The sequence below is a fragment of the Monodelphis domestica genome, chromosome 5 (assembly GCF_027887165.1).
Source record: "Monodelphis domestica isolate mMonDom1 chromosome 5, mMonDom1.pri, whole genome shotgun sequence".
In the NCBI taxonomy this organism is placed as follows: domain Eukaryota; kingdom Metazoa; phylum Chordata; class Mammalia; order Didelphimorphia; family Didelphidae; genus Monodelphis; species Monodelphis domestica.
In genome coordinates this window covers 131,750,667-131,770,069 of record NC_077231.1, presented here as the reverse complement: position 1 = coordinate 131,770,069, position 19,403 = coordinate 131,750,667, and the positions used below count along the sequence as shown (strand labels likewise).

Here is a 19,403-nt window from a genome sequence, read left to right as displayed (position 1 = left end):
ACAAAATTGGCCAAAATAACTCCAATTGATTGCTTTAATTTCATATTCAATAGTAGTACATTACTCTTTTTCATTTTATTCTAGTAATTTGCTGTCTTCTTTTTAAAAAAAATTAAATTAACCAGTGGTTTATCCATTTTGATTATTTTTTAAAAATAAAACTAGCTCCTAGTTTCAAGTATTAATTCATTATTTTTTATTTTCAGTTTTATTAATCATTCCTTTAATTTCCAGGATTCCCATTTTTATTTTTATAAGGGATTTTTAATTTGTTCTTTTTCTAGATATTTTTAGTTACATGCCCAACTCAATGATTTCTTTTTCTCTTTCACTGATGTGTTTAGAGATGTAAATTTTCTCCTTCATGCTGCTTTCACTGCATCCCACAAAATTTGATTTTTTCCTCATTGTTGTTATTCTCTTTATTAAAATTATTAACTCTACTTGCCATTTTTTCTTTGAACCATGCATTCTTTTGGATTTTATTATTTAGTGTCCAATTTCTCCACTTTATTTAGTAAATATAATAGTTACAGAGATATTTTGATAATTTGTAAGGAAATACTTTGATTTCTAAAGGTTATGATATGAGATTAGTTCAACGTTAAATGAAGTAATATTCAGAGAGGTGTGATCATCACTAAAACTTGCTACAGATGAGTGTCAATGTCCTTGTGATAGGTTTGATTATCTTCATGTTGATGACTCACTGATTTATATAGCCATTCTTTCTCCATTACCAGCTACTTATTGGACATTTCAAACTAAGTATCCTCCAGGTATCTCAAACTCAAAATATCTATTAGACCATGGCTGGCAGTATGAAATGGAGCTGCAATCACATTTTAATGACCAAAAATGTTGTAAGAGCAAATAGCAGAGAAATTAAAGACAAGCAGCCAAAGGGTATAAAGGTAGATGGTATAGGGACAGAGGATAGAGTGGCAAAGAAAGAAAGAGGATGATGAGAGGGAAAGAAAGGCAGAAGTAATAATTACAAAGCCATGTTTAATTGATATTGTGAGCACTAGGCAGAAGAGACCTGTTGGAGATGGAAGAGTGCTCAGGAGGTAGCAGTTTGAGGTCTCATTTTTATAATTTAGATTTTTTGTGGAGGAGCAGATTAACTCCTTTCTATACTACTTTGTAGTTAGTTCATTATCACATTAAAATAATTTCAAAGTTGTCAGTAAATCTTTAAAATTAATATGTCCATATCATCTCAAAATTTTCATCAATACTTTGTGATCTGTTTGGCTTTACTATGGAGATATGAAACATATCTAAGATTTAGATATAGAATAGGACCAAAGGAATCTGACAGCAGATCCTAGATAACTTCCCCAATTCAGCACATTATGAGAATGTGAATTTTAGTTAATATGCCAGACAATTCGTAAATAATGCACCTTCAATCTTTGGGGTGGTTTGTAGCACCCTGTCTATGGTCATTCATCTAGTAAGGGCAAGGCTAAGTCCAGGTATTCTGGAATAGAAAATGCTTTTCAGTAAGTCTAAAGAATTTAGTATACTAAACCAATATTAACAAGCAATTGTTGCTATATTTGCTTAATACTTACTATCCCATGAAAAAATGAGGTAATGCAATTAAAATACTTCCAATTCCCATAACGAAACACCCAGTTCCAATTAATCTTGGTATGTGAGATTTGGCTCCATAATGACTAACCAATGTGATCAACAGTGAATTCCCTGGAAGTAAGACAATTGTATTTCAATATAAGGCAATACGTAAAGTACAGTATGACCTGAATACATAGAAATGTGGAAGTATAACTTCAGTAGGCCCTAAAGGAGTATAAATGGAATATAAAATACTATAACTATTATTTCTGTCTTCAAGTATCTTCTGATCTAGTTAAGGTCATAAAACTTATAGGGATGAAACCAAACAAATACATAATTATGTTGTACAGATTAAGTAAAATAAGATTGCATAGTAAGAGTTTGAATGAGGGCAAGAACAATCAAAGAAAAGATTCATGGAAGAGGTGGAACTTAAATGGAGTATTAAAGTTTGAGTAGTGTTTAGAGAATATGAAGAAAAGAACATCAACAAAGTTTCATGAAAAAAGATGAGAAAACATGATATGTTTAATTTAAGGTGGGCAAATAGTCCAACTTATTGAAGTAAGCAAGAAATTCCAAGACAAAAACTAGATCATATCTAAAGACATAGTTTGGATATGGATACATAGTTTGACCATCACCTGGTCAAATTATGATGAGATAATATCCAGGATAAGAGGCACAGAAGATGGAGAATGATGCAGGTATTTTTTTATGCCAAAATGGGATGATTTGTTTCTGTGAGTCTATTTAATCTTTATAATATATCTGTAGAGTAAAAATTAGACTCCCTGAGATATTTGAGTTTAATCTGATTAAGAGACAGCTGTTGCTTCTTCACATATAGCAAGTTATAGAAAGAACAGAAGAAAGGATAGAAACCAAGAGAGAAAAAAAGAAAAAAATGTCAAGTCAGCAATTAAAAGAAAAGAAAAGAAATTATTGAAGTATAAACATACAAAGCTCATTCTCTTTCTGAGCACTGATATGACCTACTAATTTTAATTAAATAAAAATTACCTATTTCAAAACTTCCATCAATTAACCCAGCTTCAGATGTTGTTATACCAAATCTTCTTTCTATCTGAGTGATGGAACTTTTCATGAAAATTGTTACCAATACTTTGAAAATAAAGCTGAATACAAGGGCAACCATAAATATCTGTGTAAGAGATAAAGTGGAAAAGAAAATATGTTTAGATAAAAGTCAGAAAAGTTTCTGTGTTTACATACATTAGCCTAAGATTCCTTTACTTCTCTCAAAATGTGACATTTCTTTTTATTGTGAAAAGTATTCATTCAAACATACTACATTTACCATTATCCTCCTTTTCTTTAATTTTTAAATATATAATTTAGTTATTTTATTTTAACATTTTTATTTTTATTTTAACATTTCTTTTCTAAAAATTTGCCTTCCAAATTCTTTCTTTCCCTAGAGTCCTTCCCCAACACACTGAGAAAGTAAGCAACATGATATCAGTTATACATGTAAAGTCATTTATACTAGATAATTCTACATTAGATAGATACATTCGATGGATATGCTTCAATCTTCACTGATTTCACAGAATTTTTTTTGAAGATGGAAATCATTTTTCATAATGAGTCCTTTGGAATTGTCTTGGATCATTGCTAAGTCATTCGCAATTGATCATCATTATAATATTGTTTTTATTTTATACAATGACTTCCTTATTCTCACTTCATTTTGCATTAGTTAAAATGCCTTTCCTGGTTTTTCTGAAACATCCTGATCACCATTTTTTATAGTAAAATAGTATTCTCTCACCATACCACTGCTGACATATTACTGTTCCTATGTTTACACATACGTTCTAGCATTTATAATTTGCCTTTTCTGTCATATTAATTAAACTTATAGGTATGAAATGGAACCTGAGAGAATTTGTTTCTCTAGTCAATAGTGATTTTTAAATTTTTTTTGTTATGGGATACTGATAATTTTGATTTGTCTAAATACCTTTGTATCTCTTGACCATTTATTACTTGGGAAAAGGCTCTTACTTTTATGAATTTTATTCAGTTCCATATATATTTGAGAAATGAGACTTTAACCAGAGAAATATTTCCAGTTATTTTGTCATTAAAAATAAAGCTTTCAAAGTTATGGCTTCTTCAATTTATTTTTCTAAGATAGATTTATTGAAGAATTTTATTTCTTCTTACGTTAATCTAAGCAATGCATATATTTGTATATCTTCATTAATTTCCCTTAGATTGACAGTTTTACTGGCATATAATTGGGCAAATCCTAATTTAATATCATTTTCTTTGGTGATGTTTTTTGTTTAATGATATTTTTTTCTCTCTTTTTAAAATTAAACTAGCCACGTTTTATCCATTTTATTGTTTTATTTATTTTTCATAAAATGTGTTAATATTTTATTTATTAACTTATTTTTATTATTTATTTTATTAATCCCTTTTACTTTTAAATTTTCCATTTTGGCATTTAATTAGAAATTTACAGTGTGTTCTTTTCCTACTTTTTAAATTTAAGTTGCATGTCTAATTCATTGATGTACTCTTTCTCCTTTTTATTGCTCTTTGTATTTAGGAATATAAAATTCCCCTAAGTACTACTTTGGCTGAATTCCTCAATTTTTGACATATTGTCTTTATGTTGTCATTTTTCTTAATGAAATGATTGATTATTTCAATAATTTGTTCTATCCATTCCATATTTTAGAATAGATCAATGTAGTTTAAATTCATTTTTAAGTTTTACTTCCAAGGTCTTTTATTATGTTTTTACATTGTGAGCTGAAAATGTCACATTTAATATTTTTCTTTACTTCATTTTCTGATATTTTAATAGTCAATGTATTCTCTATTCTTGGAAATTTGTCCTTTACAGATGAGAGGAAAGCATATTTCTTTCAATTCCTATTCATTTTTCTCCAAAAGTCATTCATATCTAACTTTTAAAAAATTCTATTCATTTCCTTAACTGCTTTGTCATTTATTTTATGATTAGCCCTTTCTATCACTCAGATCAGAAATTTGAGCTTCCCTACTATTTTAGTTTTACTGTTGATTTCCTCCTGTAAAAAATTAAACTTAAAAAAAAAGAATTTGTAATTTCATTTGGAGCATAAATGTTAAGTATTTATATTATTTCATTATCTATTTTTCTTTTTATCAAGATGTAGTTCCCTGATTATTGTATAATTACATCTGTTTTTGCTTTTATTTTTTCTGAGATCATGTTTACTACTCTCTACTTTTTACATTCAGCTGAAGTACAACAGATGCTTTTCAAGACATTTATTTGAACTCATTTGAAACTCTGTTTTTTGTTTGTCTAATTTCTGCTCAATCATAGGGATAGCAAGCCAGAGTCGGAGCCAAATAGTGATATTATCATGTCTTGCAGTCTCATGTATTGTAGGATAAATAATCCATCTTTCCTCTTTTGAGGGGAAAATTTTGAAAGCCCATTTTGGTCAGTATCAGCAACACTCTTTGATTGGGCATGCATGCATACCTTGGGAGGATTTAACAGCCCTGACAACACTGAATAACCCAAAGCTTAGGATATCCTTAGTCATAATCCTAAATCTTTTGCCTCCCAGAATATAAAATAAGAATCCTTCTGTTCATTTAATATAGGAGCAACTAAATCTTATATGATTCTGACTCTGAATCCTCAATATTTTAATGGATATCACTGATTCTTTTTTTTTCTTTGACCTGGAAGCTTAAGAATATTCCTGAGAGTTTTCATTTTAGAGTTTATTTCAAGAAGTGAAACTTCTTGTGTACTCTTGGTGTACTCTTTCAATTTCTATTCTATCCTCTGGTACTGGAATATTGCAGCATTTTTCCTATATAATATCTTAAAACAGATTATTAAGACTCCTTTTGTCATGACTTTCAGGTAGTTAAATTATTCTTAAATTAGCTTCCCTTGACTAAAAGGGATTCAGAGCTAATATGGCAGAAGAGAAGCATGCATTCATAATCACTTCCCAATAAACACCCAAACAATGTTAAAATATATTCAAAAAATAAATTCTGGTGGTAGAGTGAGGCAATTTTCTAGCTAGAAGTGATTTAGAAGATTGGCAAGAAAGTTCTGTTTGACTGAGGTTAGCAGGGAAGCATGGTCCAACACAAACCATATCTTTCCCCAGAAATCTTATAGCTCAAGTGAAAAATAAGAGTAAGCATCTCCAAACCCTAATGCTAAACAAAAGCAAGGCATCTAGAGACAATCCCCCTGAAGTCCCATATCTAGGTAGAAACCAGCATGGAGGCCTTGAAGCCCCTACACAATAGGCCATTCCTGGCAGGCAACTGAATCATGGCAGGAGTCAGCTTCCAGAGTTACCAGCACACAGCAAGGGAATATGAAAATTGGTCAGAAAGATGTCATAGGCAACCCTGACTAGTCCTTGTTCAGGAATTTGTCCACACAAAGTTCTGGATTAAAGTCATAGGGAAATGAAAAAAATTAACATGAGTAAAGACACAGGTTATAGTTTCAGGGTGGAAAGAAGTGTTTATGGTCAGTCACAGAGCACAGCACAGGCCTAGAGAGCACTGAACAGACCTTCTCATAGTACCTTAAAATAAGTGAAACTTTTAGACACTCAGAACTAGTTTTGAGGATAACAGCAAGAAAAGGACTGAAGGTTAGTAAAATGTCTTTTCTACACTGGGAACAGAGCACAACTGTAAAATGAAAATAAAAGGCAAAAAATTAAAACTGGAAAATGAACAAATAAACTAAAAAAAATCCTAAATATATAAAATTATTATGGAGACAGAAAGCATGGCAAAAACTCAGAAGAATCAAATGAGATCAAAACAAATACATTGCAAAAACTCAAACAAAAATAGGAACAGTTTTCAGGCCCTGAAGAACATAAAAAAGATTTTTTAAAATAAAATAAGAGAGGTAGAGGAAAAACCAGTAATAGGGATGAAAATGATACAAGAAAGATAATATAAATAAAAATATATAAATTAAAAAAAAGGAAGGAAGGAAGGAAGGAAGGAAGAAAGAAAGAAAGGAAGGAAGAAAGAAAGAAAGAAAGAAAGAAAGAAAGAAAGAAAGAAAGAAAGAAAGAAAGAAAGAAAGAAAGAAAGAAAGAAAGAAAGAAAGAAAGAAAGAAAGAAAGAAAGAAAGAAAGAAAGAAAGAAAGAAAGAAAGAAAGAAAGAAAGAAAGAAAGAAAGTTAAGGAAAATGACATTTTAAAAAGCAGAATACACTAAATGGTAAAAGAGTCACAGAAATCCACTGGGGAGGAAGAATTTCTTAAAAAAAATAGAATTGGACAATCAGCCTCCATTTCCCCAGGAATCTCCCCTCCTTTTACTAACATAAATCAGCTCCAGTCTCCAAGAGGAAAAGTATCAAGAAAAGCTTCCAAAAAGAAATAACAAAGAGAAAAAAAAAGCTGAAATGGACAGCTAAGACTTTGAACTTTGTAAGTTTCTTTATACAAGAAGAGTACTTATATGTAAGACTGAGTGTGGTGAAAGCATAAAACAAAACTAATTTCACATATTAGGGAAATAGCATGCACTGCTACATAACTTCGAAGAAAGAAGAGAGCTACCAGTCAACATGAGAAGTAGAAATATAAAGAAACTTGATAAGTATCCATTCAACACAACACTATTAGACACAAAACATGAAATCATAGACTGACATATATTAGGAGACCTTACATAAATAAGTGTCTGAAATTGCATTTATGTAAAATGTAAAAATGTATATAGTTAGTTCCATAAGTTCTTAGGCAAATAGAAAGATCTTTCTATTTGACTAACATTAGGATATATACTATAATTAGGTTAGGAACATAGTGATAGGGTCTGTAATTATATAACATAGCATGTATATATGCTGTACATAAGATTAGGTTATAGATTAGACAAAGGACTTAGAGAATAGTTATAATAACTAAGTAATAGATTCAGAGTTAAATTTAGACATAGGATAGATAGTTATACTTAACTTAAGCTTCATTTTTAGATAATTGGTATACTTTTGTTTATTGAAAAGCTGATGCTGAAATTGTATTTGAGGGAAATATATATACATATATATATAGTTTGCAAATAATTATAGATAAATAAAATAGGAAAACTGTTTGTATTAGTTTAAATTAGCAAGAGTAAGTAGTATTGCATTAAGATCCAAATTTCTTTGTAATGGTTTTGTTCAAACATTTATTGTACTGAATTTATTGCAAAACCCCCAAACTACCCTTATCCAAAACTTTCCTGCAAAGAATTCCTTAGAGTAGATAAGGTTAGCATAGAATAGTAATAGAGTAATTAAAGGAAGTTTATTATTTTGGGGTGAGTACTTAGAAAGTAGATTTAGTAGCTTGGTAAGTATAATAAATCTAAGTGACCTTGGGAAGGTCACAACAATAAAAGAGGACTATTGTGGGAAGGAAAACTGAGTCAAGCTTTGACATTTCTGCCACTGAGGTGGAGGAGAAAGCAGTTGGAATGTTAGAGGGAAGATTGGACAGCACAGACAGTTGGAGGGAGGAGGGGCAAAAGGGAGAGTGACAATTGCTCTCGGGGGTTACTCTTTTCTGGCCCTTATACTGGAAGGAGAGCTATCTCCCTGTCTCTGGATAGAAATACCTCTATTCCTGGATGTTACCCAACTGTTTGTTCTACCTGAATTCCTGTGATCATGTCATCAAACAAAAGGATTTAAGGGGAGCAGTGTGAACTCTAAGGCCAATCTTTATTTTTTAACAGGCCAGCCTCTGGTGACTTTATTTTTTTTATTTTATTTTGTCAATTTAGAATATTTTTCCTTGACTACAAGAGTCATGTTCCTTCCCTCCTCATTCCCAACCCCTCCTGTAGCCAATGCACAATTCCAATGGGTTTTACATGTAGCCTTGATCAAAATCTATTTCCATATTGTTATGTTTACACTAGGGTAATAATTTAGAGTCTATATCCCCAAACGTATCCCCACTGACCCATGGGATCAAGCAGTTGTTTTTCTTCTGTGTTTCTGTTCCCACAGTTTTTCCTCTGAATGTGGATAGTGTTCTTTCTCATAAATCCCTCAGAATTGTTCTGGATCATTGCATTGCTACTACTAGAGAAGTCCATTCCATTCTATTGTACCACAGTGTATCCATCTCTGTGTAAAATGTTCTCCTGGTTCTGCTCCTTTCATTCTGCATCAGTTCCTGGAGGTCATTCCAGTTCACATGGAATTCCTCCAGTTCATTATTTCTTTGAGCACAATAGTATTCCATCACCAACAGATACCACAGTTTGTTTAGCCATTCCCCAAAGGACATCCTTTCTTTTTCCAATTTTTTGCCACCACAAAGAACGTAGCTATGAATATTCTTGTATAAATCTTTTTCCTTATTATATCTTTGGGTTATAAACCCAGCAGTGCTATGGCTGTATCAAAAGTCAGATGGACTTTTAGTGCCCTTTGGGCATAGTTCCAAATTGCCCTCCAGAATGAAGGCCAATCTTTAGGGCATTAACCTGAAGTGACAGGCCCAACTAGCTCTGAAAGTCAGAATCTATTCTTCCTCTTGCTGTCTTCTACTAAAGACTTCAAACTTAAGAAAGCTAACACAGATATAGCATAGAAATGAATAAAATAAAACCTCCTTCAGCCTGTGAGATCTGGCCTCAGCTCAAAAGCTGAAAGAGACTCAAACCCAATCTGTGGCAAAGTATAAGGCAATCCCTACTCCCTCTACCCTGATACCTTCTCAGTTTGAACTTGTTATTAAATTCATCTTTAGTTAAATAAATGCAGTCAGTTATCTTTGTAAGGGTGAGAGGACTCTGAATGGAGTAAGGATTTTTTAGCGGAGAAGGTTCTCTGTAACCTCAAGTACCCCAAATCTTGAGGTGCCCATCCATGCTTCTTCCCCCTTTCACACTAGTATATTGGTTATTATTTCTACTAGCCTTTTGGCTGATTCTTTAGTATTCTGTAAATATATCATTATATCATCTGCAAAGAATGATAGTTTAGTTTTCTCATTGCCTACTTTACTCCCTTCAATTTCTTTTCAAGAATTCCTATAGCTATCATGTCTAGTACAATATTAAATAGTAGATTTGATAGTAGGCATATTGCTTCAGTCCTAATCATATTGGGAAGGTTTTTAACTTGTCCCCATTGCAGATGATACTTGCTAATGGTTTTTAATATATATGGATTTTATTTTGAAGAAATGGCCCTTCCGTTATTATATTTTCTCATGTTTTCAGTAAGAATAGTTGTTGTATTTTATCAAAGACTTTTTCAACCTTTATTGAGATGATAATGTGATTTCTGTTGGTTTGATTATTGATATAGTCAATTATGTGAATGGTTTTCCTAATATTAAACCATCCTTCTATTCCTGGTATAAATTCCACCTGATCATAGTGAATAATCCTCATGATCATTGGCTGGAGTCTTTTTGCTGGTATTTAGGATTTTTAATTATATGTTCATTAAAAGATTGGTCTGAGTTCTCTTTCTCTATTTTTGGTCTGCCTGGCTTTGGAATCAATATCATATTTGTGACATAAACATAATTTGGTAAAACTATTTCTTTGCTTATTTTGTCAAAAAATTTGTAGTATTCCAATTAGTTGTTCTTTAAATGTTTGATAGAATTCACTTGTAAATACATCATTTCTCAAGTATATGAGGAACTTACTCAAAATTATAGGAATGTAATTTATTCCCCAATTGATAAATGGTATAAGAATATAAATAGGTAATTCTCAGAGGAAGAAATCAAATGTATTTTTAGTCATATGAAAAAATGCTCCAAAATGCTAGGAATTAGAGAAATGTAAATGTAAACAATGCAGAGGTACTATCTAATGCCTATCATGTGGGATGATATTACTGAAAAGGAAAATGACAAAAGCTGGATGGAATGTGAAAAAATTGTAGCATTCATACACTTTTGATGGAATTATTAACTGATCCAACAATTCTCTATAGCAATTCGGAACCATACCCAAAGGGTTATAAAAATGTGAACAACTTTTGACTCAAAAGCATCACTACTAGCTCTGAATTCCACAGATACAAAAAAAGGGGAAAGGACCTATTTATATAAAATGTTTGCAGCAGCTCTTTTTTGGGTAACAAAAATTATAAACTAAAGGAATTGCCCTTAATTGGTGAATGGTTGGATTAATGGTGATATATGATTGTAATGGAATACTATTGTGCCATTAGAAATGATGAGTAAAATAATTTCAGAAAAACATGGAAAGATTTATATGAACTGATGCAGAGTGAAATGATCAGAGCAGGACAATATTGTACAAAGTAACTGCAAACCTGCATGACAATCAGCTAGGAATGAATTAGTTATTATCAGGAATATAGTAACTCATGCTAGAAAAATGCTTTCCACCACCAGAGAAAGAACTGATGGTATCTGTATGCAGAATGAAGTATACCATATTTCACTTTAATTTCTTCATGAATTTTCCTTCTATGTGTGGCATCCCAGGTATATTCTAATCTTGAAAGTATTATTGATGTATTAATATTGTAACCTATGTGTTCATGTACCAGAGTTGTCCTCATATTATTTCTTGATCACTTTTTTTTAACTAATACTCTATTAATTCTGACCACTCTCTAAACCTACAGTCCAAAGGTCAGAAGAATTTCTGGGTAGGCAGCCACAGGTTCCTAGTTCCCACCTTATCAGACCATATTCCATATCAGATCACATGCTTAATTAAACTCCTCCTCCTTGATCATGTGGTTGTCAATTAAACCAATGTTAAATCATATGCCCCATTTCTTGATCCTCCAATTAAAGATTGGGGATACATGTAGCTCCCTCTCTCTCTACCACCAACAGAGGAGCATGCATGCTGGAGCCCATGTTGTTCAACCCTTTGTCTCTGAGTCTTTCTTCCTTTATTATGTCCATACATACATACATATATATATATATATATATATATATATACCCTTCACCCATTTTCCCTCAGTTTCTAACTCTCCTCAGGTGTCCACCCATGAATATATTAATTTGAGGCTGCTGGCAGTCACAGTATGTGTGATATTAATCTTTCTATACATGACAATTATGGAAATGTGTATAAGATGATAGCATATGTATAGCTTATATCAAATTGATTACTATTTCAGAAAGAGGAGAACTTTGATTTTAAAATGCCAGGAAATACATGTTAAAAAATGCACATAAATATTCTATAAAAATTGTAGAAAATATAATAAAATATTATTGGAGAAAATTTTATTTTCTTTCATCTAAATTTACAGATTTTATCGATTGCATAGTAGATAGAATGCTGGGCCAGGAGTCAGGCAGACATCTTCATAAATACATGTCCAACCTCTGACATTAATTAACTATTTGGTCCTGGGCAAGTTACTTAACTCTGCCTCAGTTTCCTCATCTACAATATTAGATGGAGAAGGAAATTGCAAACCACTCTAGTCAAATTTGTCACTTTGTCAAGAAAAACATGAGAGAGATCATGTTGAGTAGGACAGGATTGAAATGACAATAATAATAAAAAAAAGCAACATGTTGAAAGAATATAACTCATTGAACCTTAAAGCCATTGCTGCACTTCGTTTTCTTCTTGCTTGAAGACTCCACATTTGTTTGCCTAGCTGAATATTGACTTGAGACCTTTCTGGAATCTAAATTATCTTTCTTTGTCTCCATTATCTTGTCTTGAATTTATATCTGAGGAGAGAAGATCAAATGTTTATTTTTAATGTGTGAAATGAAATAACTAATTTCCCCAAGCCAAAATTGTTTCCATATACAATTCTCTATACAATATTGCTCTGTATGAAAGGAATAACAAATGTGAGCAGGAGGTGGTATGTTTGATATTACCCAATGAAACTCTTTCATTTTATGAATGAAGAACTATAACAATGTGGCTTGAGTAGATCACATAGCTAGTTTTAATAAAGGAGTTGGAATGAAGCCCAGAACATTTTTCCATGCTATGTTTTGCTGCAGTTAATATCTCCATAGTAATCAACTATCAAAAATTTCTGAAAAGCCTGCTGCATATTCAGTACCTTTTTACATTCTTTTGTGGTGCTTTATAATATGGAGAAAGAACCCTGGAAAAAGAACACTGGGCTCTAGTCCCAGATATGTTATTCTGTATGATCTTATACCAAACACAATAGTACTTGGTTTCTTTGGATTTCTTCTTCTGAAAAATGATGAATTTAGATTAAATATCTTATACCTAAGTTAACTTCCCCATATAAAATATAATTTTCTTAGGGACAGAGCCAGAGTTTTCTTTATGCCCCATGGTGAATAGTTAATAAGCAACATTGACTTCTAGCTCTTGAATTTATCAGTAGATATTTGTATGTAATCAATAATATGCTTTCGCTTGAGTAATTGTGATTACTCAGATGAAAATGCAGATAATGTGGATGAATAGACAATATTTATCCAAAAACCAATAGAATAGAACAATAATGTATAATAGTATTGCTGGGTTGTGTAACAGAAAACTAGAATTCTTAGAGGAATTTAGAGAAGAGGGAAATCACTGTGGGATGAAGTAGACTTACTGTGGGAGGTAAAAGTTGAATTGGTCACTGTTCATTGGGAAACATTTGCATAATTAGAAAAAAGGGAGGATACTTTTACCATTTCTCAAAAGAAGACTGTACATTGAAGTCTTCTCTATCATGAACCCAAATTCAAGCTCAAATAAATGTAAATTCATCTTAGTTACCTTAATGTCCTTCATTTTCTAAAAATGTCCATCTTTCAGCAGATTGTACTGAATATAGTAATGTTGATCACTTGGATCTTTATCTTTGTTGCCAATAATGCTGCCACAACCTATATACATTCACATTGTTTAAAAACTTTACTTTCTATGTTAGTAACAACTGTAAGACAGAAGGCTAAGGGTTAGGCAAACAAGGTTAAGTGACTTGCCAAGGGTCACCCAGCAAGGAATTATATAAGATAGATTTGAAGCCAGTTCTTCCCAACTCCAGGTCTGTCATTCTATCCACTGAGCCACCTAGGTCCCTTGCTACATGTTCACTTTTTTTCAATTCTTACTTGCTCTTTAAAGCTTCAACCAAATATTCTTCCTGTTCTCCTCTGAAGCCCTCCCCAGACACCAAGTCAGTAAAAATTTTACCTTCTCAGGTACCCTGGAAGATGTGAGAATAACAATATCTACAAAGATTCTTCACAGACCCAAAATGAATTTAGCTAGAGTTTTCCTAAAAAAAAAAAAAAAAAGCAAAACTAGTATTTGATTTCATAGGGAAAGGGACAAGAAAAGATTTAAATTGTGCTTCACTTGATTTATCTTCCTTGTGGCCTTTGACTATATCAATGTAGTTTCTAGTCACCTAAGGGTATTAAAAAAATTCCTACCCACATGAAATGAATTAGTCCATTTCATGGATTTTCTGTGACAATAGGAGTCAAACATAATGCCCTACACCGTTGATCCAAAATGTATTATTTTGGAGGCAATTAGGAGACACCTTTTCTGAAATAGATGTTTCTCTATCTTCAATATCTTTGCTGTGATGTGCCAATGTTAACTTCCTTTTTCTAACTGTTGAATGACTTAGGAATGAATCAGTTTGCTTCAACATTTATTGTGAGCTAAGAAGATGTTGGCATCAGTTTCAACCCCCAAGAAAAGAGATAATATAGGTAGGAGGACCAGAAACAGCTTCCTAGAGGAGATATTCTTGAGCTTAGTCCAAAAGGAAGGCACAATGTCTTTAGGGTAGAAGGTACAAAAACAGAATAAATTCTGGGCCTGATGATAGACAGTGTAAAGACATAGAGATGAGAAATGTAGTATTGTATGAAACATAAAGTAATTAAGGCACTTTGGCTGGATCATGAATTACTTGAAATGGATAGCATATAAGAATAAGAGTGAGGTCAAGATGGCAGCTTAGAAGCAGCAAACATCAAGTCCTCTGCAAAAAACTCTTCCACACCAATCAAAAACAAAGTGTTTTGAGGGGGACAGAAAACCAAATACAACAACAGGGAAGAGATAGGGGACCCTTGTGATCGATTCAACTTAAGAGGTACACAGAGAAGGTTTAGCTGAGACTTGGGGGGTTGGTGGAATTTTGGGGCAAGGGCTCTGCTCTGGAGGGAGTGCCTTGCTACCACAGCTACTTGAGGCTCAGGGCTCTGAACACAGCAGGCAGATAGTATGGCAGCATGGTCACAGCTTTCAGCCACTATTCCTCCATCTTGGGCCTCTGCCTCTAGAAGTTTTGGCCTCAGGGCATATCCAGTTCTGCAGATCAGATCAACTGGCTTAATCCAATCTATCAATAGTGCAGATAAAAAGCCTCCAGAGGGCAGAAAAGCTCAATCTCCAACACCCCTCCCCCACCTACTGTACTGAGATGAGTGGTAAGAATCTGGATAACTGGAATCTCAGGGAGAAGGCAGCAACTGTGACAGAATGCCTTGATACCACCACAGGAAGCTGAGGGCTGTGATCTGGCAATGGGCAGGGAGGTGACTAGCAGAAAGGAAGAGAGGAGGATGAGGATAACTACTTTCAGCCTCCACATCTTCACATTCACCTTCTGTTTCTGGTGGCAAATGGGGAAGATCTGACCTCGGGGTTAAATAACACAACAGGTCAGCTCCATCAGCCGAATCCAGTTAATCAGCAGAGTAAAGAAACCCCTTCAGTACAGAAAAGCCCAATCCCATACATCCAGCAGATAAACAGAGGAACAAGAAAACAGCCAATGAGGGGAAGAGAAATAAGGAAAAAAATATGAGTAAACAACAAAAAACAAAAAAAGGAATTACAATCAATAGCTTCTTTTCAGGTAATGAACAAAGAACAAATGGAACAGAGGAGGACCAAAGAAAAGCAGGAACTCTAGCAAACTGGACATAGGCTTTGAAAGAACTCAAAACACAATTTGAAAAAGAATTAAGAGATGCTTAGGAAAGTTAGGAAAGAACTTAAAAAGCACAATAAGTCATCTAGAAACAGAGACTCATGAACTAAAACAAGAAAACAGTGTTTTGAAAGCCAGAATTGACCAGCTTGATAATGAGGCAAAGAAGATGAAAGATGACCAAAAGAAAATCAAACCAGAAGGAGAAGGATGACCAAAAAGCCAGGGATGAAATTCAGTCTTTAAAAATTAGAATCCAACAACTTGAAGAAAATGACTTCATGCGGCAGTAAGAATCTATAAAACAAAAATCAAAAGTTTAAAAAATTTGAGGAAAATATGAAAACACCTCAATGACAAAACTATAGACCTGGAAAATAGATCCAAAAGAGATAATTTATGAATTTTTGGACTACCAGAAGGTGATTAACATGCTTGTTCATCGTTCTATGGAAAAGTATCCAAGAAAACTACCCATAATTCTCGAACAAGAGGGAAAAGTGGAGATTGAAAGAATCCACAGATTACCTCTTGCATTTAATTCCCAACTGACAACACCCAGGAATGTTATAGCCAAATTCAAGAACTACCAGACAAAGGGGAAAAAATATTACAAGCTGCTAAGAAGAAGACATTCAGATATCATGGAACTACAGTTAGGATAACATAGGACCTGGCTGCATCCACACTAAAGGGCATGGTACACAAAGACTGATATAGTGTGGCATCATTGAATGTAATGGACTTCTCTACTAGCAGCAATGCAATGACAGGATAATTCTGAGGAACTTGTGAGAAAAATGCTATCCACATCCAGAGAAAGAACTGTGGGAGTAGAAATATAGAAGAAAAACATATGATGGATCACATGGGGATATGGTTGGAATGCTGACATTAAGTGATCACTCTATTGCAAATAATTATATGAAAATAGATTGTGAACAATGATAACTATAAAACTCAGTGGAATTTCTTGTTGGTTCTGGAAGTGGGGAGGTTGGAGAGGAGGAAAAGTATATCAATCATGTAATAATGAAAAAATATTCTAAATTAATTAAATTAAAAATGAAAGAAAAATAAAAGAAGTATTAAAATATATATTTAGAAAGAAGAATAGAAATTCATGAAGGGAGCAGATGGTATTCAGCTTTAAATTTTAAAACAAAGGTATTAAAATAAAATACTGAAGGCAAAAGGAAGGCAATGCAGGTTATTGAACAATGTGGGTAACATAGTCAGATCTACTATTTACAAAAACTAATTCCATATCTGAAGAGTTAGTTGGAGAGAGGAAATAGAAGGTTATTGACATAGTCTGGCTGAAATGTGATAAAGACTTGCAATATGGTTGTGCCTACAGGGAAAGAGAAAAGGGGATATATGGGAGAGGTATAGAAAAAAAGTCATAAGAATGGGCAACTGGTTGAATATGAGGGTTGAATGAGAGAAAGAACTGAAGGATGACACTGAGATTTCAAAACTGGGTGACTAGAAATATGATGGTCTCTTTGATAATGAAAGGGAAATACAGAAGAAAGGAACGTTTGTGATAATACATTTTGGTTTCAAAATCTTGAATTTGTAATACTTTCAGGACTCCCTGCTTGAGATTTGAGATTGAATTTCCAAAATACAGTTGGTCACATAAGATGTGAGTTCTAGAGAGAGACTGAAGAGAGGACTGAATAAAGGGGTCTGGAAATCATCTGTTTGGAGATGATAATTGAAAACATAGGACCTGGAGAGGTTACTAAGTAATAAAGCAGAAAGAAAAACAATGACAGCCTAGGACAGAACTTTGGAGGACACTGAAAATCATTGGGAATAACATAACAATCTAGTAAGGACCTTAGTGTACTAGTAGATATTTTAGTAAATCATAATCTACTTAAAGTTTTAGTCTCAAGGATTAGTCATACAGGAAAGAGGAGACAAAGAAGGAACAAAGTCATGAAAAAAAAAACAACAGATCTCTCAAGTGAGATCTTCAAGGAAAAGTTGGAATTGAAAAAAAGCTCACCAAGAAGTCCTAGAGGACCTAAAAATTATTTTCAAAATCAAATAAAAGTAGCAGAGGAAATATGGGAAAATAAATGGGAATGCTATGAGAAAATTATGAAAAATCAGTAAAGAGCTTATTAAAAAGAGTCATTAAAATTCTGAATAAAATAACACCAAAATAGAATTGAAAATAGAATTAACCAAATAAAAAAGAAGTACCCAACTTCACTAATGAAAATAACTCCTTTAGAAGTAGAATTGGGAAAATGGGGGGGGGGAAATAGGTTTAAAAGCTCACTGAAGTAAATTACGCTCTAAAATTAATTGTGGGAGCTCGTGATATCAATAAACAAAAAAAGTGCAACCTGGAAGAAAATGTGAAATATATTACTGGAAAAACAATTGGCCTGGAATATAGATAAGACAGATAATATAAGCATTATTGGACTGCTTCATAGCTATTAACAAAGAAAGGTCCTAGATATTATTTCAAGAAATTATAAAGAAAAAATGTCCCAATGCCCTAAGACTGGAGGCAAAATAGAAAGTGAAACAATCTATCACTCACCTCCTAAAAGAGATCCCAAAATGAAAATTCTCGGGAATATTAGCCAGATTATAGAGCTCCAGATTAAAGAGAAAATACTTCAAGCTGGCAGAAAGAAATCATCCAAATATGGTCATAGCCATCATCATGCAAGATTTAGCAACTGCCACTTAAAAGGAGCAAAGGGCCTGGAATATGATTTTATAAAGTCAAAAGAACTAGGAATGTAAAAAAGGATGTCATTCAACAAAACTGAGTATAATTCTTCAGGGAAAAAATAGATATTTAATGAAATAGAGTACATTCAAACATTGCTTTTAAAAAGACTAGAAATCAATAGAAAATTTGACTTTCAAAAATAAGACTCAAAGGAAATATAAAAAGAAGAAAATGAAGGAATAATCATAAGGGCCTCAATGAGGATAAACTGTTTATATTCCTAGATGGGAAGATGATATGTAATACTAGTAAGAATTTTATCCTTGTTACTTGTTAGAAGGACTCTATACAGACAAAGGGCACAAGAGTGAATTGATTATGATTTGGATATCAAAAAATGATGTATTTTTAAAGAAAAGAAACTATATGTACAAAATATTTATAAGTTTTTTGCTTAAAAATTGGAAATGGAAGGGATGCCTTTCAAAATGGGAATAGCTGAACAAGTTGTGGATTATGATTATGAAGAAATACTATTATGCTTCAAGCAATTATGAGATGGATGGCTTCAGAAAAAAAACTGAGATGATATATATGAACTGATATAAAGTTAAGTAAAGTGAATAAAAGCAGGAGAAGCTAATAATCAGTAAAAAATTACAATGATGCTCACATGTAAAATATTTAGCTATATTGATCAAGAATAAGATCCAAGACAATTACAAGAAATTCATGTTAAAAATGCTATCCACCTTCAAAGAGAGATCTGATGAATTCTGAGTGCCATTTAAAGAATAGTTTTTCACTATAATGTTTCTTGCATTTTCTGAAACATTGGTAATGAAGACATAATTTGCATAAGTTCACATATAGAATTAATATCATATTGCTTCTTATGAAGCTTTCTCACAGGGTGAGATAGTTATTGGAGGGAGAGAGAATTTCAAACTGCTTTTAAAAGATTGAATGTTAATAAATAGATATTGGGAAATTTAGTGAGATGAGTTCCAGTTGGGACACTTAGGCCAGAAGCCTATTGGTATGAGTTTAGAATAAGGTGATAGATGAGAATGTAAGGAGACTGATTTTATGTGACTTTTTCAAGATTTTTTGCCCTTAAAGAAATGAAAAATGTAAGATATCCCCTCATGGAACTAGTAGGATAATGTG

At 32.8% G+C, this 19,403-nt stretch overlaps 1 protein-coding gene across 7 annotated transcripts in view; it reads right to left on the bottom strand.

Moving 5' to 3' along the window:
- The window catches only part of LOC100011666 (solute carrier organic anion transporter family member 1B1), a 68,124-nt gene that overhangs the window by 46,945 nt on the left and 1,776 nt on the right, over positions 1–19,403 (bottom strand). For 3 of the 7 annotated variants that reach the window (XM_056799341.1, XM_007503549.3, XM_007503553.3), the window contains exons 2-5: positions 13,765–13,849; positions 12,180–12,317; positions 2,611–2,752; positions 1,581–1,713 (exon numbers count right to left, since the gene is read on the bottom strand). In XM_056799341.1, the coding sequence (XP_056655319.1) occupies positions 1,581–1,713; positions 2,611–2,752; positions 12,180–12,296 (392 nt within the window). In that variant the 5' untranslated portion in view covers positions 12,297–12,317; positions 13,765–13,849. Of the gene's footprint in view, positions 1–1,580; positions 1,714–2,610; positions 2,753–12,179; positions 12,318–13,344; positions 13,455–13,764; positions 13,850–15,723; positions 15,824–19,403 lie in introns of all 7 variants that reach the window. The other 4 variants (XM_056799340.1, XM_007503550.3, XM_056799339.1 and 1 more) reach the window with 4 other exon arrangements.